Source organism: Fukomys damarensis, unplaced genomic scaffold, assembly GCF_012274545.1.
Source record: "Fukomys damarensis isolate Sample0158 unplaced genomic scaffold, DMR_v1.0_HiC HiC_scaffold_24, whole genome shotgun sequence".
Lineage (NCBI taxonomy): Eukaryota > Metazoa > Chordata > Mammalia > Rodentia > Bathyergidae > Fukomys > Fukomys damarensis.
The window spans coordinates 49,922,389-49,946,416 of record NW_022900936.1 but is presented as its reverse complement, the minus strand read 5'-3'; the positions used below and the strand labels follow the sequence as shown (position 1 = coordinate 49,946,416).

Genomic DNA, 24,028 nt, shown 5'->3' with positions numbered 1-24,028 from the left:
ATTTGTATACTTTCTAAATTTTATTTTGTTATTGACTTCTAGCTTTATTCTATTTTGCTCAAGGATGTATATTCTGCAGCTGTTAAGAGTGTTCTCTAAATGCCTGTTAAATCCATTTGATTTATAGCAGTGGAGGCAAACCTATGGCATGTGTGCCATAGCTGGCTGTTACCACTGAAAGTTCTGAAAGTTTCACCATCACTGATCTATAGTGTAGTCTAACTTTGATATTGCTATGTTGCTTTTTTTCTTGGTGGGGTCTGGGATGATCTACCCAGTGTTGAAAGTGGAATTTTGAAATTCTCCACCATTATTGTAATGGAGCTTATGTCTCCCTTTCGTTTTAATAGTGCTTATTTATACCGTTGGGTGCCCTGGCATTAAGTTCATACAGAATTGATTGTTACATCTTCTTGTTGAATTGCTTCTTCATCATTATCTAGTGACCTCTCTTTTTGGAGTGCTTTTCCTAAAGTCTGTTTTATCAGATATAAGTATTGCTACTCCATTTTAGTTTTTCATTTACTTGGCATATCATTTTCCATCTCTTGCTTCTCGTCTGGTACATGTCTTTACTATTAAGAGTCTTTTAGGCACCACATACTTGGGTCTGTGTCTTTTATTTTCGTAATCCATTCAGCTAGTCTATTTTCAACTGGGAAATTTAGTTCCACTCAAGTTTATTCTTAATAGGTAAGAACTCATTACTGTCATTTTGCTGATTTTCTTCTAGTTGATTTGAATATTCCTTGTTCTTTTCTCTTTGTTCTGTGATTTGATGGCTTGCTGTGTAGAGAGTGTTTGATTATATTCTATGTCTTTAATATAGTATTTATGCTTTCACATGCCTTTATGATACTACCCTTTTTTTTCTGGGTTAGAACTCCCTTAGGCTGGTCTGATCATTGTGCATTCATTCAGGTGTTTGTCATGAAGGTCTTTATTTCTCATTCACTCCCAAAGAATAGCCTTCCTGAGTACAGTAATCTTTGTTAGCAGTTATTTTCTTTTCAGACTACAGTAAATCCTCTATTCCCTCCTGGCCTGTAAATTTTTCGTTGAGAAATATGCTGTTAATATAGAGATATATCTGTAAATGTGTCTCAATACTTTTTCAGTTGTATATTCTAAAACTTTTTGTCTTGTCTTTTTAAAACTTTAAGATAACATTCTGTGAAGATCTTTTCCAGTTATGTCCATTTTTTTTTTTACAAAATTAGGGAGTTTTCTGCTATTGTGTTATTGAATAGGTTTTATATGCTGTTAACCTTTATACCCATCTTTGGTATTCCAAAAATGTGGGTGCTGGTTTAGTGGTGTCACAAATATCTTGAATGCTGACATTTTTTTTTTTGTAGGTCTGAATTGGATATTTTAAAAGATCTTTCAAATTCAGATATTACTTTTTCCACTTGATCTAGTCAGTTGTTGAGGCTTTCCATTGTATTTTTTATTTGATCAGGTTCTTCATTTCTAAGATTTGTTTACACTTTCAAAATTACTCTCTTTGTTCAGTTTCTCATTCATATTTCTGGAGTGTCTGTTTATCTGTATTATTTGCACTTTATTGAACTTTTTATAATCAGTCTTTTAATTCTCTATCAAGCATTTTGTCCAGTTCATTTCTTTGGAATCTGTCCCTAGAGAGTTATTGTATTCTTGCTTTTTCAAATTTGTTGTGTTTTACCATTGACATTTATGCACCTGGTGGATCAAATACCTCTCCTACTTTTACAGGGTGGTCTTCTTAGCAAGCAGCTTCTCCGGCAGGTGGGTCTTTGGATCTGCTTGTTGTTCTGCAGTTTTACCATCATAGCTAGGCACTGTGGTGTGGTCCCCGTAGCTTCTCCCACTGTTATTAGCAAGTGTTGGCATCCGAGATACCCACTTTCTCTGTGGACTCTGCTAGAGTGCAGACACTAGCTGTTCAGGAGACCGTGGTGTCCACAGTAGTGGATGTAAGTGGTCACTGTGTGGCTCCTGCAGTGGGAGTGGTGGCCCCTATCAAAGGGCGGGATTTCCTCATGTTCTTTTGATGCTCGCTGTGTCACTAGGAAGTGGCAGTGGCAGTACCAGCAGGAGTGAGCAGTAGCATTTGTCTTCTAACCAGGTGGTGGTGAGGGCCCAGATGCTAAAACCAAGAGAGGTGGTGATGGGACCTGCAACACCCCCTCTGTGGTACTCACGCCTATTCCTGACACCTTATCCAGTGAGATGGTGTGCAAGCAGATACTAGCAGCTGCCTCAGTGGGATGGCAGCAGGAACTGTGGTATTCTCTGCTATTCCTATTGTGCCCCCACAAGAATGGAACAGAGACTTGCACAGATGCTTGCCACCCCTGTGCACACCTGGGGGTCAGACAACAGTTGAAATCATGGAGATTCCCAATGCCCTTAGCATACTCCTATGGGGGAGTAGAAGCAGGAAACACAATAGTCCCTCCCTTCCCTATCAGAAAAAGGCACATGAGCAAACAAGCAGGGTTTGTTTGGCAAACCACTGGCACTTGACTTCAATCCTGGCACAGGCAGGGGTCTCCATGTAGCTAGCTAGTTCCATGGTTTCAGAGGGCAAGCACACTGACCTTAGTTTTCTTGAGGACAGTGCTGTCTGTTCCCCTCCTTGTCACAATGCCTATCTCTTATGATGCAGGGCACCCAGTGGGCTTGGATTGGATTGCAGGGCTGCTATCCTCAGACCCAGTGCAGTGGGATGTCTATGGAATCCCAGGTTTGGGAATATGCAGGGGCTTCTGACCCCTAGTTCAGTCCAAACTCAGATAGTAGCCCTTTCTTAAGATGGTTCCTGGACCCATTACCCTTTTAGTTCAATAGGAAATATGTGGAGATCCTTATCTGAAGCAAGACAACCATTGTTACTTTTATTGTTGCTGAGACAATATACCCAGCTACCAAAGTTAAGGGAGGAAAAGTATTTCAGCTCACATTTGTAGAGGTTTTAGTCCATAGTCAGTGGGCTCCAAGGCAGAGGGCCATCACAGAGGGAAATGTCCACGGCAAGGCAGGGCAGGTATGGAGAAGGCAGCAAACAGCAGCCTTCCTTCTTTCTTTACCTTTATATTCCATCCAGGCTACGAGAACCTATTGATCAGTGTCACTTATACCCAGGGTAGGGTTTCCATTATATGCGTCCTTAATCCCAGTATCACAGCCTTAGTCTACATTCCCACTCTAATGCAGCCACCTGGGAATCTCCCCGTTAGTGACCGCATGAGGCTTTGGGGGGAGGCATCTAGATACAAACCATAATAACCATGCAGATTTTAGGCACTTAAGTGGGCTCCAGGCCAGTGAGGATTGTGGAACTTCCCAGTAGCTAGGATGCCAGCATCCACACTGAAAAGAACTTTTTCCTTGCTCCTACAAAAGGGCAATTTCCTCTCCCCTGGCTCTGGAGCTAGCTTGGCAGATCCTTGTGTATTTTGGTTCTCTTACTAAGCTGTTGTACCAGGTTTCTGAATCTTAACAAGGATCTAGTCTGTCTTGCTGAGTTCCAGTGTTCTCCATAGTAACTTCGAAATGCAGCTGTACACCTGTTAATTTGGTTCTTTTTGGAGGATTATTGAATGGTGGATACTTCTCTTCAACTGTCTGTCCTCTCGGGTTCTTGCCCTTTTTTTTGTCAGCTGGTGATGGATAGATAACACTGAAAAACATGGAAACTACCAAGATCAGAGATATGTTTATTAAAACTAAAAGTTGTAATTCTTTAGAATTAATTACCAGTTGTGGCAGGTAGTGAAGTGTTTGGTTTGGCTTCTATCCCAGGGATTGGTGGCACACACTTCAGGGGTATCTAGGCAGTTCATGGGGGCATAACCTTGGGCACTGTTTCTGGTCCCTACACTCTTCCTCTCTGGTATTGATCCCCTGCTCTGCTCCATGGCCATCGTGAACTAAGCAAATTTGCCTCACCGCACTCCTCCACACTGATGTCATTGCCTTGGAGCCAGCCACCAATCATGGACTGAAACCACCAGCAGATCAAACCTCTCTTCCTTCAAGTTATGAGTGTTGGATATTGTGTCTCAGTAACAAGGAAGCTAATATACCAGTTGTAGTACTAGATAAGTCCCTGGAGGTCATAGTAATATTCTCACTTTATTTTTACACATCATAACTCTTCTTTGCAATGTGTGTAACATTCATGTGCCTTTGTAAGTATTTTGTACCAAAACAAAATCACATTATAAATCTTAGAAAATTACTACTAAAAGGCATTTAGACTTGCATTTATCGTCTCTATACTTCTAATTAAAAATTTTAAAAGAATATAAAAAGTACCTCAGAACAGGTAATTTAAATGTATGCATTTCATAGCAAATGATTAAAGGAAAACTTAGTGTAATTCCTAATAGTTTTTAAAAATTATTTGGAGCAAAGTATAATTTATTTTCCATCTCTATATAATAATATAATACATAAGAAAATAGAATCTTAAAAGATACTAAAAAATGCAATTTTATAGATAATTTCAAATATTTAGCAAGACTTAGTGTGTGTTCTTATATATGCACATAGTTCAGTATACATTATCTACAGGTATAATTTTAAAAAACTAAACATTCTATAAAAAGAAAATTTTGGAATAAGACTATCATTGCATTTGATGAGCAAAGAAACATTTTCATTCTAGGTGCTTTTATATGTGTGATCATTTCTGTTGCAAAAATTGTGAATGAGTTGATTTTTTTAAAGTTACCTTCTCATGAAAAAATATTTTACTCCTCTTGGTTTAAAAAGAAAATATGAAATAAAAATTTTGAGATTTAAATTTTATTATAAGCTTACAGTAACTTCTGACGGCACTGAAGAAATCAGCAAGGCAGCACGAAGCAGGGCATATTATGTATGAGACATTAGCTGTGGCTTCACTTTATTTTTCACTTAAACATGACTTCGGGTTTATCATTTGACATTTGGCAATAGTTATGAAGAAGCTATTACATGCTGTTGTCTGGATAGTCTGAAATCTACAAATGTGCTTCCTAGCATGAAGTTTTCTTTTTAAATCTAGGCTTTCAAAATATAATGCATATGTATGGATATATGGACAAAAGTAGCCTGTCCAGTCACTGCTCTGTACGGGATGGTTAGTTTTCTTAAGAGTAACTGTCCACTTGTTTGTACCAGAGGCATTAGTTTTGCTTTAAGAAACTACTATCATCAGGCGACTGATCTAGTTAGAACTCAGTTCTCCCCTCCTGATGTTTCTCCTGCATTTGCTTTGTCATGCAACCCTTGTACATTGGAATCTGAAAAAGTGTTTGAGCAGAGTATCACATACAGTTCTGCTTATGATAATAGAGTCAAATCATGTTTTCTTTTTAATTTATTATGTAACATCAGTAAGATGTAGCATTATCAGTAAGATGTATCAAAAATAGAAGAGACCCTCTGAAGCATATTTCTCAGAGTAGTGCTGTTAATAAGTACCATAGGACATTTTGAAGATGTTCTGCTGTGAATATGTGTTGAGTCTATGGAGTCTGTTCTAATAAAGACCTCCCAAAACTATAGCCTATGCCATACTGAGAAGGATACAAGATGATACATCTACAAAAGCAAAGGCTTTCTCATTCAGACAATGGTTTTCTTTTTCTGCATTTCCTTTATGTTGTATTTCTTAACTAAATATGGAATAAGTATATTAAATCTATTAATTTCTCATTGGACCTACTAAAACATTTTACCACAAAATTTTAATTTTCAAAATGTAGATATGTTCCATGATAGAATGGAAGAGATTTGTAAAGACAATGAAAAATATATTTTAGCATAAAAGTATTGTTTTAATGTCTTCATTTTTATCTCACTGTCTCAATCAATGGTATCTCTCTTGCAAAATCTGCACAGATGGTTCACAAGCACCAGCCAGACCCCCCAAACCAAGACCCCGCAGGACTGCACCAGAAATTCACCACAGAAAACCCCATGGGCCTGAGGCAGCACTGGAAAATGTGGATGCAAAGATTGCAAAACTCATGGGAGAGGGGTATGCCTTTGAAGAGGTGAAGAGAGCCTTAGAGATAGCCCAGAATAATGTCGAAGTGGCTCGTAGCATCCTTCGAGAATTTGCTTTCCCTCCTCCAGTTTCCCCACGTCTGAATCTATAGCAGCCAGAACTGTAAAAACCAAAATGTAGAGCAGTTGACAGATGTTCCAAGAGCATGGAAAGAGAAGACTAAGGTGGAATTCAAGAGCAAAGCCTCCTCACTCAACATTTTGAGAAGGGAGGCCCAGGAGCACAGCTCCTCAGAAGATTGCTTCGTGCTCAGGATGTTGACGCTGCGGCCCCCTTGTGTTGCTAGCCATACTTTTAAATCAGGGTTGAACTGACAAAAATAATTTAAAGACGTTTACTTCCCTTGAACATTGAATCTGTGAAATGCTTTTCCTTGTTTACAAGTTGGCAAAGTTGCAGTTTGTTTTTGGTTTTTTTTGTTTGTTTGTTTTGTTTTTTTTATATTGTACTGTGTTCTTGATAGACCCTTTGCAGAGTGGTCCAGTCTGCTGTAACATTTCTCATAACTGTCACCTCTTTTGATGTCCACATCAACAGCAAAATCACCTCTTCATGTTGATCTCCAGCATCTACGAACTTCCCCAGCCCCCAGGTCCAATTCCATTTCTACCATTTACAAAATGCTTTAAAGGTCTTGATTTTCAACATATCAAACTAATGCAAAAAACTCTTTGTGTGGTCTTCACTACTGAATCTTTTCTTTGGAAACCATCACTTTTGAGAGATGGGAAAAAAATCTGAATGTATAAAGCATTTATTTGTTAATAAACTGCCTTTTATAAGGGGTCTTTTCTAATATAGAGGAGCTTGCCTTGTTTAAGTTTTATAACCTTTCATTTTCCATATTCTCCATCTCTGTCATCCCAGGGGAGCCATGGCACTGTAAACATCTAAAATATTAGCAACTACTTCTAAGATACACTTGCACAAGACAGTGCCATACTGAAATACTATAATGAGGTCCTCAGGTATTTCTATCTGCATTACTTTGAGGCATGCTGAATAAGAGGGCCACCTCCCTGAAATATATTAATAAACTTCAGGTTAATCACAGACACATTGTACCTCTTCCAAAGTGGAATAAAGGTATTTCCCTATTTGAAGATTATACTATGGTTCATAATCGCTGTGGGACCACTTCCTTTTGCAATGGAAACATTAAGGTTTTAATGCACTGTTAAGTGCTAATGCTACTGTGCCAGGTTTCTTTGCAAAGTTCTTAGTAATTTCCTCTCCAGTCAAATGAGGGTTCATATTTAATTTGTAAATTCTCTCAGTCCACATTGCTCCATCCAGTCAGGTGAAAGTAATATATAGTTTTGCCTTTTTTTGTGAAATTGCAGTTGATTCTTAAGAAACTGTTATTACTTTGAATAAATCTACAGATATTTATTGAGCATCTACAGTGTACTTGGCACTGTTAGACACTGTGTTTAAGCACAAACTCTCACAAACTGATTCCAGCATAATGTTTTATTATTTTTTAAGATGCATTTTGATGGCAACGTCTCTGGTGGACAAACCCTGGGAGGTTGGCACTACAGCTTTAGAATTCTCTAGCAGTTTACTTTTTTTTTCCCATTCCTGAGAAATTAGTGGAGAAGTGAAACAAAACTCTGTAAAATGCTTGAACCCACTAGCGGTTTTCTACCTAAGAATTAATTGTGGGTTGCACATGTTCTAACCACTCCTTTCTTCACACCTAGTGTGATGTTCAAAAAAACACATTAGTTTCAGGTCAGGACTCAAGAAGACAGGATATAATATGTGATAGATGTGGCAAATTTTATATGCAAGGCTTGCGTTGACCCAGGGAGGTGAATGTAAGCATTGCTTTTCAAAGTGACATATGCCTGTTCTTACAATCTTGCTCTCATGGGGTGAGAGGATACTTTAGGATGTGTGCAAGCCTTGGATAATTTTTGTGCTTAAATGAATTTCTTGTGGTGATTGAGTTGGTTATGTTCCCTACAGGAGAATTTTTAATTTGCCTTATATATTCTTCTGTGAGTAGGTATGAGTACAGTTTTTTATACTTTGAAAATTGCATTGGCTAATTTTGTATTGCTTTCTAATTCATTATGTCATCATGATTTTTCATTTGTTTTATTAGTTTTTTGGGTTGTTTTGTTTGGTACCAGGGATTGAACTCAGGTCCTTATGCTTGCAAGGCATGCAGCGGAACCACTGAGCTAAATCCTTACCCTGTTTCATTAGTTTTTGATGTCACATTGGCTTTATTATGACTGGGTGATGATAGATACAGTCTAAAAGCCAAAAGTTGCCACTTTGTTGTGATAACATTGTCATAACATTCTTAATAGATAAGGGGATGTTACAAAATAAGAATGTCAGGAAGCACAGTACATTCTCATTCAGTTTTCAAATAACAAGTTAAAATATTCAGTGAGAACTAAAAAAGACAGCATTGTAAATTTGGACCGAAGTTCGGGGCTGGAGAAATTTTGAAAATAGTTTTCTAGCCCCCTACCCCAAACTCTCTACATCTTGTACTCAGTAGCACTCATTACTTTTATTCTCAACAATAGTGAATCACAGAGTCATACAGAATAGAATGGAAAGAAGTAAATTTAAACACTGCCATGAAAACTCATAGCTACCTAATGCCTATGACATCACTCAAAATGAATATTTTTTAAAGAGATACTTAAAACAAAAATATTTTTTCATTATAAAAGTAACTACCTATTACTGCCTGGAGATGACCCAGACATGGTTTCACTGTGATCCAGAAAGTTAGACATTCCTTCCATTTCTCAAAACTTGCTAATACAACACATTTTTAAGCCAGTATTTAGTAACTATAAGATTAAAAACAAATCAGGGCCAATATTAACCCTCATCCCCAAATTATAAGGGTAAAAAGGATTTATCTTCATCAGTATTTCAGTAAGTTTATCTCCACTGTCTTTTCTTTTTCCCTTTGATACCTGATATACTACAGCCAAGTTCCTAGTATAGAATCAAAGCATTTTATGCTTAACTTGAACTTTGACAAATCTGACCATTCACTTTTCCCTATGCATCTCCCTGTGCCCACACTGCAAACAGACTCAGTAATAGAGCCCTAATTGCAACCTCAAAGGGCTCACTGCTAACTCAGTATTTTATTTCACACACCAAGAACACTTCCCAAAAGTTTCTTTATAATGTGAATTTTCTTAATTTTCCAGTTCCAGGAGCATTTCTTGTATATTACTTTTCTTCTTGGATTTTCAGTTTAAAGCTTTAATTTGCACTGAATTATCTAATCTGGTTTACAAATACCTTTCTTAAAATGACAGATTTGGAAGCAAATTACAGTATATTTTAAATAATACAGGTACTGCCTGTTAAGCTGGAATTTTAGTGTATCTAGGAAAAATTTCCAGAAAAAGCAAAAGAGTGAAAAGTTTCCTTTCCAGTCACTATTATATTGTTTTTAATGCCTTTAAAAAAATGTGTCTAAGGTGGTAAAATAGTTACGTGTTCAATTAATTTATATTTTGTTCCTTCTGTTTCAATTCTGGTTATTATGTAACCTCAATATCTTTCTGTTCTTTTAAGGTATTTTATAAAATGAATGTTAACAAAATACAGAGTTGGTACTTTATTTTTCAAATGAACAAAAATATCTTTCAGAGCAATTCTATGTTGTAATTTTTATCTTCAGAACTAATTAGACAAATGGTACAAAGTACCCATCATAGACAATTTATTCAAACCAAAACCATGTGTCTAAGATAGTCTTACTACTCTCACATCATAGGACTGTAAGTCAAAGTCATATTAAAGGTGGGAGAAATAATAACATTCCCAGAAAAGGCAAAAATTGTCCGATGATATACTAGGTTAATTCTCAATCAACAGTACCTGCGCTTAAAATGGTTGGTTTTTCTAATCATTGGTTACTAGCCAGTTTTTCTAGAGAAAAAAAAAATTCTAAAATAATAATTTTATATCAAAAACAAAGCGTGATGGAATTAATTAGGACATGTAAAGTCCTATGCATAGTAATTCTCTTGAAGCATAGAGTAAAAAGGGAGAAATTCATAAGCAAGTAACTCCAATAGAGTAAACGTTGTGGGTAGGTCCCCATATTACACTGCTCTTCCATATTATGACAAATGCTTAACTCACTGACCCTTTAATATGTGTAAGGAGCTTAGGTATTGAAGTGCTTAATCTTTTTAACAATCCTATCTCTTCTAGAACTGTGGTAGAAAAATTAGGAGTGGCAAATTCCTTCTAGAAAGCTTTTGAAGTCATAGGCTGAATAGCACTTGTCAGCCTTAAAAGAGGAACAAGTTTTATTTATTTTTAAGAAAAAAATTCAGAAATAAAGCTTTCCAACTAGGAACCACAGACATGATAAAATACTGTTATTTCGGCAAAGGCAAGTGGTAGTGGGGCCTGAGGAGCCCAAGTGGACCAGGCCAGCCACTCTGGTCCTGGAAACTGGGGAGAAGAGCTGCTAGTTGCTGGTCAGAGATGACAGTAACCATGAAAATGACGTCTTCAGGCACAAAGGGTATTCCTAACAGGTCATATCAAATGATAGTCTGGCAGCAGGCTGAAAAAAAGTTAACTCATGCTTTTTCTTTGTCTTTCTTTGAGTTTTAAAGAGAAACTTGGAACTTATAATTGGCTATTTTTGCCGATTTTTGATCCCTACCACTATACCTCTTTGGGCTCTGAATTATGGGTCCTCCGGAATTTTAAATTGCCTATAATTGGGCTCCAGAATGACAGAGGAAAGGAGAATGGAGTTTCTGAAATTCGAGTGTAACATTACTCCTTATGGCTCTGAACTATCGGGCCTCCATGTCTGTAGACTTGTTATGCTTCTCCCCACTCCGGCCCCTTTGTTTCTGCTCAGCTTTTAGTTGTCCAGATTTCCCTGTCTCTGTTCATGCCAGCCTGGCTACAATACACCTTTTCCAGCATGGCAAAGATTTTTGTATTCTCCAAAATTCAGCTGAAGTTCCGGGCGTGGTGGCGCGCCCCTCTAATCCCAGCTACTCGGGAGGCTGAGGTGGGAAGATCGCTTCAGTCCAGGAGTTCTGGGCTGCAGTGCGCTATGCTGATCGGGTGTCCGCACTAAGTTTGGCATCCGTATGGTGACCTCCCGGGAGCGGGGGACCACCAGGTTGCCTAAGGAGGGGTGAACTGGCCCAGGTCGGAAACGGAGCAAGTCAAAATTCAGCTGAAGTTGAGCTGCAGTACCACCTCTGTCAAACGTTTGCTGTCTTATCCTGCATGTGGAGTGGAGGATGGCATCTTTAAGTCTCACCCAGCACTGTTATAACACTTGCCTCTTGGGACTGCAGAGGAGGCCTGTCTACTTTGGTTGGTTTGTATTTATTTATTTATAATACATTTCCAGTACATAATCGTTACATTCCTTCTGTGGAGTCAGTACATGTACATAATTACTTTTTTAAAATCCTGTTTTCCTCCTGTATCTCAACCTCTATTGTAGATCCCAGAACAAGTACACAATAAAAAGTTTACAATAAGTGAACTAAAGCTTTGAGCAGCCAATGGTAGAAATAGCCCTGAGTTCTAGTCTCAGCTCAGCCACAGGCTACCTGAATGGAAACAGTGCTCTTTGGTTTGATTTTGCTTTCTTCATTCATGGACTAGAAGATGTGTAAAACTATTCATCTGATTACTCTGAAAACCTTTTAGAACTTCTAATGATAAACAGTCTGCCGTGGCACGTGTGCCATAGGTTCACCACCACTGCACTAGAAGCTTTATTATTTACTGGATAGGGAACAAAAATTATTTAATAACTACAAAAGTTAGATTCATAAAGCAAAAGCTCAGAGATTAAAAATGTACTCTGCTTTAGTAACCTGAGAGGTTAAGAGAATATTAAAGAGGTTATGATGAATATTTCTACTTAAAAGATTACTGTTCAGCAGTGTAATTAATAGTAAAGAATGCAGTCTCTGCAGCCAGACTACCTGTGTGCAATTCCCACCTCTGCCATTTCCAAGCTGTGTGACCTTAGGAAAGTGATCTATCCTTTCTGTGCTTTAGTTGCCTCTTCTGTAAAATAGGGATAGCAGCTATATCTAATATCTACAGTAAAGTTAATAAAAACCCAATGAGTTGATATGGTTAGAGTAGTACCCAATACAGAACAAATGCTCAGAGGCCTTCCAGCAGTTTAAGTGGACCACAGCGGACTGGTGAGAAGCAGAATCATGTGGAGCTGGGCTGCTACCCCCCAACCCCCAACCAAGGCACCTCTGGCCTCCTGGCTGCACCAGTACCTGGTACCTGGATGAATACCAGAGGCACAGGGGGTCATAATAGCTACTGTCCTGAGCTCCAGAAGATACAGCAGAAGTGAACTATAAAAAGGGCCTCTCTTGGGCTCCTTGATAAAAATTGAAGCCCACTGGAAAGAAAATTTCTGCAATAAAGGCACACCAGGCCAATGTAGTTGGTAAGTTGGGGGGTTCACCACCTCCCATTAGAACCCAGACTCTCCTCAGGGGAAGCACATCTGGAACCTGCAGAAGAACCTTACAGTGTTCAACCCAGCAGGAGGTTAGGGAGTTCAACTTGGGCCTTGCATCCAGAAAGCAGCCTGAATCTCAGGGGTCTGCTACTGGCTTGCTGAGACTGACTTAGATCTGTTGCCCATGTTGTCTATTATGAAGGAGGCTCTTCATTTTAGTTTTTAAATTTTTTCTTTTCCTCTTATTTTTAATTTTAATTTTTTTCTCTTCAAGTTATTCTTTATCTTCTTTTTCTTTCTCACTTATTCTCTCACTCTCCCATATTGTTCTTCATGTTTTTTGTTCCTGTTCCTGCCCTAATTCAGATTTCTTCTTTCTCTTTACTTCTCTCCTTTTCCCTTCTCTCAATTGTCATTAGTGTCAAAGGAAAGTGAATAGTTTCTAGCTTCCCTATTGCTGTTAGGTTGTTCTATTCTCATCTTTGTTCTTTCATTCTATTTTTTTTTCTCTTCTTTTCAAAAGTTTCCTAGAGTTTGCTTGTCTTCCTGTGCCCTCTGGCCTCACTTCTAACCTTTCCCTACCCTTCTACTCATCTATCCCTCCCTCCCCAACTCCTTCTAACTCCCCATCCTGAAGGGTAAAGTTACTATAAAGAGTTTATTCACTATAAACATGTTGGGCTGGTCCTCAATTTTGATTTAATTCACATGGTTAAAGGTGATAAATTGATAACTACCACAAATTGTCATTTTGTAAATTGTGTTTGATGCTATAGTGTTGCTGATTTTAATCACTTGGGCTTTAATCACTTGTGATTGATCTAATCAGTTTTCCTTCCTGGTATAATAACAATGAGATTGCCCCAGAGTCATTAGAGACTCAAAACCTAAAGACCAGCTATAGCAGGAAGATCAAAGTATCAACCCAGGAATTAAACCAAGGACAGTACCAACAACAAAAAGAAATGAGAAGATATTTAAGCAAGGCACAAATACAGACTTCCAGCTCATCAAAGGCAAATTCTGTGGGGAGGGGAGGAGGGGGTGAAGGGAGGGCAGGGACAAGGGGAAAAAATGAGAACCAAGACCTGTCATGTAAAGGTACAAGATCCCAATAATGAATGTAACTGTACCGTATACCTAGAATGTACCAATAAACTCAAGAAAAAAAAAAGGCAAATTCTGGGGGAAATGAGGTGGAAAAGTCTGATAATCACCGACCCAGACATACTGAACTGATAGCACAGGAAGTAACTGATGAATGAGGCTCTAGAAAAATTCAAAAGAAATAATTTCCCAGATAAGTACAGAGATGGTGATCAGAATGAAAGACATGATTGAGATACTAGAACAGAAACATAAAAAAAAAAAAAGATGAGTTCAGAATCATGATAGAAGTCATGAATACCTGCATAGGAAAGAAATGGAAACCATGAAACATATTCAAACAGAAGGCCAGGAGATAAACTCTATTGAAAGTATGCACAAGAGACAAAAACAATATGAAGACAATTTCAGATACAGAGACAGAATGGCAGTCAGTGACCATGAAAAGAAGAGATCTTTTAAAAACAGTAAGGGACCATGAGAAATCAATCCAAAGCTCCTCAATGATTCAAAGAAGAATAATATATGACTGATAGAAGTCCATGAAAAAGCACAAGTGACATTAAAAAGCAAAACAAAAAAACTGTTCATAGAATTAATGACAGAAAATTTCCCAAACCAAGCAAAAGAATTTGACATACAGATAAGTTAGGAATATAGGACTCCAATATCCATGATCAAAAGCATCTACAACTAGACATATAGTCAAGCTCCCAGAAACCCAACAGAAGAACAAAATCCTACAAGATGTTAGGAAAAAAAAAAAAATCACGTGCAAATGAAAGTCCATCAGAATCACAGCAGACTTTTCAACACAAACCCTCAAGTCAAGGAGAGCCTGGAGTGAGGTATTTCAAGCCCTGAAAGAAGAACCTTCAACCTAGACTGATGTATCCTGCAAAACTATATGTCCAAATTGATGGGGAAATAAGATACTTCCATGACAAAAAAACACCTAAAAAAAGTTCATGAATACCAAACCAGCACTCCAAACAAGTCTAAACAATAAAAAAAAAAAAAAAAAAAAAAAAAAAAAAAAGACAATGAAGGTCACAACTCCTAGAGACCCAACAGAGCAAATCCATGAGGCAAGGCAAGAAATTAAAGGGAGAGGCAGAAAAACTGAAAAGAGCCAAAACAGGAAAATAACATAACAAAGATAAGTCAGTACATATCAGTTATAATCATCAATGTTAAATGCCTCAATTCACCAATCAAAGGAAATAGACTGGCAGAATATGTTAAGCAAAATCCAACAATTTATGCAGTATACAAGAAATGCACCTGGTTCAAAAAGAAACTCAACTGAAAGTAAAAGGATGGAAAACAGTTCTCCATGACGCAGGAACCCCCACCCCACCAAAAGCACAGGTAGGGCCGGGGATTTAGCTCAGCGGTTCAGTGGCCTGCTTTGCAAGCTCAAGGACCCGAGTTCAATCCCGGTACCAAAAAAAAAAGCAGAGGTAACCATCTTATTTGCAAAGTAAATTTCAAACCAAAACTAATTAAGAGAGACAAGGTCACTACTTCCTTGTAAACAATCCAAAAGGAAGAGATGACACATAAATATATATGCACCAAATACTAATACACCCAGCTACACAAAACAAATAGGACATGAAACACTAAATAAGCACTATTACAATTATAGTGGGAGAACTCAATACCCCACTGTCATAAATAGATCAACAACAACAACAAAAAAAAAAATCAACAACAAAATACTAAAACTGAACCAAACCAAGCAATTGAACAAATGGATTTAATAGACTTCTACAGTATTCTACAGTATTCCACCCCACAAAATCAGAATATACATGCTTTTTGGCTGCACATGGGTCATTCTCCAAAATAGACCACTTACTGGCTTATAGAACATGCTTAAATAAATGCAAAAGAATTGAAGTTATCCCCTGTATATTATCAGACCATAGTGCAGTTAAACTGGAAATCAATATCATAAGAAACTCAAGAATCTCAAACACACATGGAAATTGAATAACACTCTCCTGAACCACCAGTGGGTAACAGAGGAAATGAAAGAAGAAATTAGATAGTTTTTACAAATAAATGATATCAAAACATACAGGAATCTTTGGGACACAATGAAAGCAGTTTTACAAGGGAAATTCATAGCAGTGTATGCCCACACTAGGAAAACAGAGGGAGCTCAAATAAACAATCTAATGCTGAATCTTAACTCCTAGCAAAAGAAGAGTGAGACAAATCCAAAGCTCATACAAGGAAGGAAATAATAAAAATCAGAGCAGAAATCAATGCAATGGAGACTAAGAGAATGATATAAAAAAATCAGTGAATCAAGGAGTTGGTTTTTTGAAAGAATAAATTAAATTGATAAACCTTTTGCCATCCTTATTAAAAAAAAGGTGGGGGAGAAAATGCTCAAATCCATGCAATTAGGAATGAAAAAGGTGAAGGCACAACAGATCCAGCAGATATCCAGAGGACATCAATACCCACTTAGAGAAATTGTACTCTAATAAAATGGAAAACACAATAGAAATGCACAAATTTTTAGATACATATGAATTACCAATATCAAACAAAGAAGATATAAAAATTCTAAACACCCCAATTACAATCGGTGACATTGAAAATTTACCAACAAAGAAAAATCCAGATCCTAATAGCTTCACTCCTGAATTCTATGAGACATTTAGAGAAGAACTAGTATCACTACTCTTTAAACTCTTCAATAAAATTGAAAGCGAAGCAATACTTAAAAATTCATTCCTGGAAGCAAGAGGTACTTTGATTCCAATACCAGGGAAAGACACAACCATGAAAGAGAACAACAGGCCAATCTCCCTAATGAACATAGATGAATAAATCCTCAGTACGATACTGGCAAATCAAATACAAAGGGTCATCATGGAGCTCATACAACCTCACCAAGTTGGATTTATCCCAGGGATGCACGGATGTTTCAACAGACAGAAAACTGTAAATGTAATACACTATATTAACAGAATCAAGGACAAAAACCCTATGATCGTCTCAATAGATGCAGAAAAAGCATTCCACAAATTTCAATGCCCATTTATGATAAAAACCCTGCAGAAAATTAGAATAGATGGTCTTTGTCTCAACTTGATAAAGCCTATCTATGAAAAACCAACAGCCAATATCATACTAAATGGTCAAAAACTGAAAACTTTCATTCTAAAATCAGAAACAAGACAAGGATATTCACTATCACCATTCCTGTTCAACATAGTTTTGAAAACATCAGGTAAAGCAATTAGACAAGAGAAAGAAAAGGAAGATAGAAAAGGAAGAAGTTAAACTATCATTATTAGCTGATGATATGATACTCTGTATAGAAGACTCAAAAAATTCCACCAAAAGACTCCAAGAGTCAATTTAAAGATTCAGTAAAGTAGCTGGATACAAAGTTAACACTTAAAAAAATCAACAGCCTTCTTGTAAACAAGTTACAGACTCAATGAGAGGGAAATCAGGAAAACAATCCCTTTCACAATAGCATCGAAAAAAGTGAAATGAAGGAAGCAAAAGACCTCAAAATTAAGAACTACGGCACTCTGAAAAAAGAGATGGAAGAGGATATTAGAAAATGGAAAGATATTCCTTGTTCCTGGATAGGAAGAATCAATAAAGAGAAAATGGCCGTACTTCCAAAACTGCTATACAGGTTCAATGCAATCCCAGTTGAAATTACAACAGTATATTTCACTGAACAAGAGAAAATACAAAAATACATTTAGAACAAGAAGAAGCTAGAATAGCAAACAGAAATAGACAACAGAAACATGGCAGCGGGTATAACAATCCCCCAACTTGAAATACTGCAAATCCATTGTGATTAAAAACAGCATGTTACTAGCAAATAAACAGACCCAAGGATCAGTGTAATAGATTAGAAGATGCAAAACAACTCCAGACATACTCAGCTACCTCATCTTTGAAAAAGGAGCCAACCATCCTCACTGGAGGAAAGATAAGATTCTTTAATAAGTGGTGTTGGAAAAACTGGACATCAACGTGCCAAAGATTAAAACTAGATCCCTATCTTTCACCATACACTAAACTAAAATTGAAGTGAATTAAATATCTAAATATTAAAACAGAAACATTAAACTTGCTGGAAGATAAGTTAGGTAGAACTCTTGAAGACATTGGTATAAGAAAAGATTTTATGAACAAATCCTTAGTAGCATGGGAACTAGCAAAAAGAATCAACAACTGAGATTTTATCTCATTAAAAAGCTTCTGCTCTGCAAGAGAAACAATGCAAAGAGCTGAGAAACAACCTATGGCATGGGAAAAAGATTTACCAGTTGTACCTCAAAGGTCTACTATCTAGAATATATAAAGAACTAAAAAAATTAAAAATCAGACCCCCCCAATATAAAGTCCCAATTCAAAAATGGGCAACTAAATGAACAGACATTTCTCAAAGTGAAAGTAGCAAATAAACATATGAAAAAAATGTTCAACATCACTGGTCATTTGAGAAATGCAGATGAAAACAACACTGAAATTCTACCTCACCCCAGAAAGAATGTCTGCTATCATGAAATCAACCAATAACAAATGCTGGTGAGGCTACGGGAAACAGCAAACCTTCTCCATTGTTGGTGGGAGTGCAGACTGTGCAACCAGTGTGGAAATCAACATGGAGATACCTCAAAGAACTATGATTGGAAGCCCCATTTGACCCAGCTATTCCTCTGCTATCTTCCCACAAGAATTTTAAAAATCATACCACAGTAATATATGCTCACCCATGTTTACAGCAGCACAGTCTATAATAGCTAAAACTTTGAAACGGCCCAATTGCCCATTAACTGGAGTCTTCATAGAGAAGATTTTTTTAAAATAAAATGGAGTACTGCTTGGCCATAAATAATGAGAAATTAGAGACATTTATAGTGAAGTGGATTCACATCTAGGCCATATTAAACAAATAGAACACACATGTGTAAATAGTAAATAGTTTCTCTGGTGTGAAAACAAAATATAAATAAGGATCAAAATGTGTAATTAATAATGTAAATAGGAAGAAAAGGTCTAAAGGAGTAGGGGAAGTGGGAAGGGTAGGGGAAAGGAAAGAAGGGAAAACAAAAATATGAGACATGGAAAAACATGGAAACAGTCTTTGTAAACTGTGGAGGATGAAAGGAGGGCAGGGGTATGGAGAAAAATATACATCATGTAAAGGTACAAGATCCTAATGATGACTGTAACTGTATTGTATACCTAAAAGGTACCAATAAACAGTGGGGAAAAAAAGAACAAATGCTCAGTAAGTGATAGTTGTCACTACTCTATACCTGTGATGTCGAACCTTTCAGAGTTTTTGGTGATACCAAATAGTTGTGGCAGATCTGCCATAGGTTCAACATCGCTGTATATACACTGCCTAGAAAACTTAAGACATTCTTTATCTCCTAGAATTGACAGCAAGCAGACACATATCTGATTTGTACCATTAGTTCAAAGAGCAAGGGGTTTGCCTGGTAGTCTTAAGACAACAGTGAGCAAAAATTTCTGGATGAACTGAGGACAATAGGAACCTCCAAAGGCATAAAGCCACATCTTGTTGGCCAAGTCCAGTCATCTTGACATGGTGCCCGTATCCCCTCTGCTCCCTCACTGCACCCTCACTATCCTGTGTTTGCTAATTGGAGCCCAGTGTAGACAAATGCAGATTAAAAAGAGGTGAGCCAAGCTGGTAGAACTGCTAAGGGCAGCCTGGGTTCCTTGAGAGCTGTTCTCAAGTTTAAAAGCTAGTTCAGGTACAAATGTCCCTCATTTATAGAGAAAAATGGCATAACTCGTGCTCCCTTTAGGTCTCTCATACAAAATGTAGCAAGATATTGAAGAGCACTTTTCCTTTATTCTTGGAATGAGGCTAAAACCCAACGCTGAAAAGGACTGTTGCTTCCACATTCTGAAAAGGCCCTCTCGTAAATGTCTGTAGGACTCACACAGGCTAAATGGGCTAAGACCCATTTAGCAGAAATGATGGCTCAGGGGTGGACCTGTGGGGCATGATCAATGGATGAGTAATTTATGGATTGAGTCTATCTCTTCATTCCAAGTAATGAGAACTCCAAGAGAAAGCTAACTAGACACCAGGGAACTGGCATCTTGCCTCCATTATATATACTGACTGGACTTCCTACTTTCCATCCGTATCTGAGCTGAATAACAAAACTGTGAGCAAGAGTCAGCAGTGATTCAGCTGACAAAGATTGCCATGATTGGGAGGACAAATATATCATATTCTCTGGAGCAAAAAGTCCCTGTCAATGCAGCTGAGCTTAAACCATCTTGACAAGACCCAAGGGGGCTATTTCCCAGGTACAGTAACTCAAGCAGCTCTGAGGTTTATGTATTTGAACCAGGCACAAAGGGGTCGAGGTAGAGAAGGACATGCATTTGACATCAGTGAAAAGTCTCCATTTGGAAACTCACATCAGAAATGAAAGAGAAAATCAAGGACATGCTACAGTAGCACCTACAAAGTTAAGCTATTCTTAAGCACTTTTTGCTTTGTCCCAAACCCGAGGAAGCAGAAACCTAAGAATGAAGAGGAGTGGTAGATAAGAGCAGATATTGCATATTCTCTCCTCTTAATTCCTGAGATGGAGGTTTGTCAAGACAGTGTACAAGGTAGATGGAATTAAAATGCAAATGACAAACAAGAAGCCAGAGAATCAATAATCAAAAGCAATATTTTGAGAACAAACATCAATTTACCATATTACCAGCTATCAGATCCAAAGTATTTGGTAAATTGGCTATTAAAATGACAAACATTTCATCTCAAATGGACTTTTCTGGTTTTCTTACCTTATGAAAAATTATTTAGTCAGAAAACCATGAGGAGAAGTTCTTCTCTGGGAAGATTCTATAGATTGGCCAGGTCCATTTTATTTCTCCAAAAATACTTTCCTGACAAACTCAGTTCTGTCCAAGCATCAAACTACAAATAATGTTGGACCCCATTTCCTTTTTTGCTGGCCAAGACTAAAGGGTCCAACATCACTAAAACTCTCTTTTCCCTATGGGGACTTCTGTCTTAGTAAACCATTCATACCTTGTTAGTTTATGAAGGAAGTATGACAGGCATAAAAGAGAGGGCAGCAACTTACCTAAAACATCAATGACTATCCTGAAATTATTCTGAAAAGGAACCAGTGTCCCTAAAGAACCACTCCAATGTAAAATGAAAGGTATTTTGCAGAGAATTAAACTTAACCACAAGTGCCTAGGCCCTAGGCTATTCAGACACGAATCAAAAAATGCAGTGAAAAGGCATTTACTTATATAAATGTTTAATCAAGAGTAATGTGCAATGTCTGTTTATCTGGAATTTCTTGTAAAATAAGGGAGAATAAAATGTCTAGAGCAAGGCTAATGTATCTTTCCTAGCATTTTAAGCAGCACTAACATAATTAAACATTTATATAGTACATTGGGATTGGCAAACTGTGTATTTTGTTTTAAATCTTGTATATCTCAAAACTCTTGTGAAGTAGATTCATTACACTTGGTATCTTCCTTTGCACACAGAGAAAATTTATATGCCAGACAGCATAAATAATTTGACCTGGATTGCTCAGGAATTGACAAGAGCTAGATTTATAGTTTATCAATTAGTCCCATCTTACACATTAGATAGAAAAATTAGTCGCTAACAAGAGAGATCTAAGCAACCCTTTCATTGGTAAGAAAAGAAATTTAATATAAGTGATTTTCACCTCTTAGCAACATTGCAATATAACACCAGGTGTGACCTAGAAAGATAAACATATGTTTATTTATGAGTGTCTTTTTTTTTCAAGAAAGCTTTGGTAATTGGTCAGCACCACAGAACCACATAATTGAAGCCGAATGCCACACTACAAATTCTGATCAGCAACTTGAAAATATAGATAAGTTAAGCAAACTGCATTCCAAAGTGGCTTATTATCTTGGGGCTTTTAACTAGACATTTCCAATGTGTGTGAATACCTATTTTTTAATTAATTTACTCTTTATCACAAAGGAGGAAAGAAAAAGGTTACATTACAACCTACCCTTTCTCAGCAAATGAAAAGTGATCTAATTGCTTGATTCAGCTTAAATTAAAAAAGAAATCTGTTTCACTCATGAGGCATCACAGTGTGGGCATGGAGGCCCTTTTGGCAGCCATGCTATTCATCTCTAAGAAGCTATAAACTAGTCATGGGAAGGACCCTGCAAATTCAGCTTGAATACACTTTGCTTTTCACATTAGTGACATGTGAGAACACTTGCTGCTCTCATTGTCACTTCAGCGCTATAAGAAGACCAGGGTTGTTGTTCTCATCTGAAAGGACCACTACCACTTCAGCTCCTAACTTGTCAATCCTTTGTAATATTAACCCCTTAAATTAAATTCATTTGAAGTTGAAGATGGCAACAAGAGCACTTACTCATCTTAAAGATCGCACATTTCCATTCCACCTGAAAGCGAATGAAGCAATCAAGCCCTCCACAGTTGATTAAAATCATTCAAATGTCAATAAAGACATTAAAATTCATTTTCCTTAAGAATGGTCAATATGTTTGAGAAAGTACACTACAGAAAAAAAGTGACAAATTACAGAGTAGATTTAACAGAGTTTAATGCTCAGGTTAACGTTGGGTTCTTTAGCTAAGTTAAAGCCTGGATTCCTCAGATTTGACTTGATGGGTGCAGAAATTGCTTCACCTAGAAATAAAATGCACCTTAAGATCTTCAAAAATCCACAGGTACTTTTAGAAGACCCTCATTGGCTTTACCGGTGCTCTCTAAAATTTTTAAGAATGGATTCTTAAGGTGAGGAGCACAAATAGTCAGAAAAATAATCTAAAGAAAAGAACAGAACAATTAGCAACTTCAGCCAGTCTTCCTGACTGAGGACAGGGAAGAACACTGCCCAGCAAAACAAGCAGGGAGGTCCAGCAATGCCAGTCAGAGCAGCAGTCCTAAATTTAGAATTCCATGATACTTAGGAGCTTTAAAATCCCATTTGGAGAGCTAGCTACACGAAGAGGGACTGCCTTGCTTCGCTCAGGGCAACACTTTAGATCTCCCTGAACCCCTAGAACTAAAAGTTGCTACAACGGCCACTATTACACACTATCTTGGCTTAGGAGTGGGAAGCTGAACTCTCACGGGAGCTGGACGTTGGCTCCTGCAGTTTCATGACCAGCAGCTGTCACAGTCACAAGCAGGAGATTTGCCTGTGCTTTCCTGGTAGGAGCTAGGAAAGGTCTCTTCCTGGGCTCACAATCTTGGGACTGCAACTTCTATTGCAAAGTCCAGGCTTCACCTGTGTGTGACCATCAAAAGCTCTGAAAGATGCAAGTTATTGTTTGCAGGTGCAGAAACACAGCTACCCTTAGTGCCAGCCTCCATCAACACCCACACTAACTTGGAAGGGGCTAGGAAACATCTCCTTCCAACCTCATGGCCTTGGGATTTCAGCTTTGTCAAAATGCCTTGGCTTCCCTGGTGAGCAGGGGAAGGGCACATGCACGTTCTTTACAGCCAAGACTGTAATTACCAATGTTGCAGACTTTCCCCAGTGTTAGTTTCCCCACATGACCGTGAGATATTTACACCAATTCCCTGTAGCAGCTGGGCCACAAATACAAAGCCCCAAGTCCCAGAATCACCTATGCTCAACCCCCAGTACCTAGAGAAAGTCTCATGGACTTTCTGCACCACCCGGAGCACGGACACAGCCTAGAGCTCAAACACTGCCTGCATATTTTCTAGAGGATGAGGGAACATCTCTTTCACAGATCACAGACCTCAGACCAGGGTTGCAAGTGTGAAGGGGCCTGGTGCTATTTCTTCTTGTTCCCTGGGAATTGGAGGAGGTATCATCTGGGTCTTGAAGCTCTATAAAAAGTTAATAGTGCTAAACACTCCATCATCAACTGCAACTGCCTCATTGGAACTAAGTTCCCCTTGTGTTCCAAAATCTCAACACTGATTATCTGTGCCACAGACCACGGCAACACTTGTGCTTATCTGCTGAGACCTAGGGAACATCTCATCCATGTGGCTCCAGGAATCACAGGCCCCACCATCTCTCAACATCCAGCCTGAAAGCCCTGAGGAGAGTTTCCTCACAATCTGTCACTCAGGGGTAATGGCTGCCAGGCACTAAGCGCAGGACATTGCCTTTTCTTCCCTGACAGACCTGGAGACAGACTGCCCTATATCCTACACCTCTGAGGCTGCTGCACACCCATGCCATCAGTGATCACTGCTGTGGAATGTGACGACACATATCATTGAAATCCTGTGTCCAGCCCAAAGTTGTAGTCACCTTCATGAAACCTGCAGTCTAGGCAATTGGGGTACCCAAAATGTTTCTTACATCAAAGATGAA

General features: G+C 38.0%; 1 protein-coding gene across 10 annotated transcripts in view; it reads left to right on the top strand.

Moving 5' to 3' along the window:
- Positions 1–9,519, top strand: part of Cblb (Cbl proto-oncogene B) — a 207,498-nt gene extending 197,979 nt beyond the window's left edge. For all 10 annotated transcript variants that reach the window (XM_033768106.1, XM_033768105.1, XM_033768104.1 and 7 more), the window contains one exon: positions 5,878–9,519. In XM_033768106.1, coding sequence (XP_033623997.1) covers positions 5,878–6,137 — 260 coding nt within the window. In that variant the 3' untranslated portion in view covers positions 6,138–9,519. The remainder of the gene's footprint in view (positions 1–5,877) is intronic.
- Positions 9,520–24,028: the final 14,509 nt, after the last annotated feature.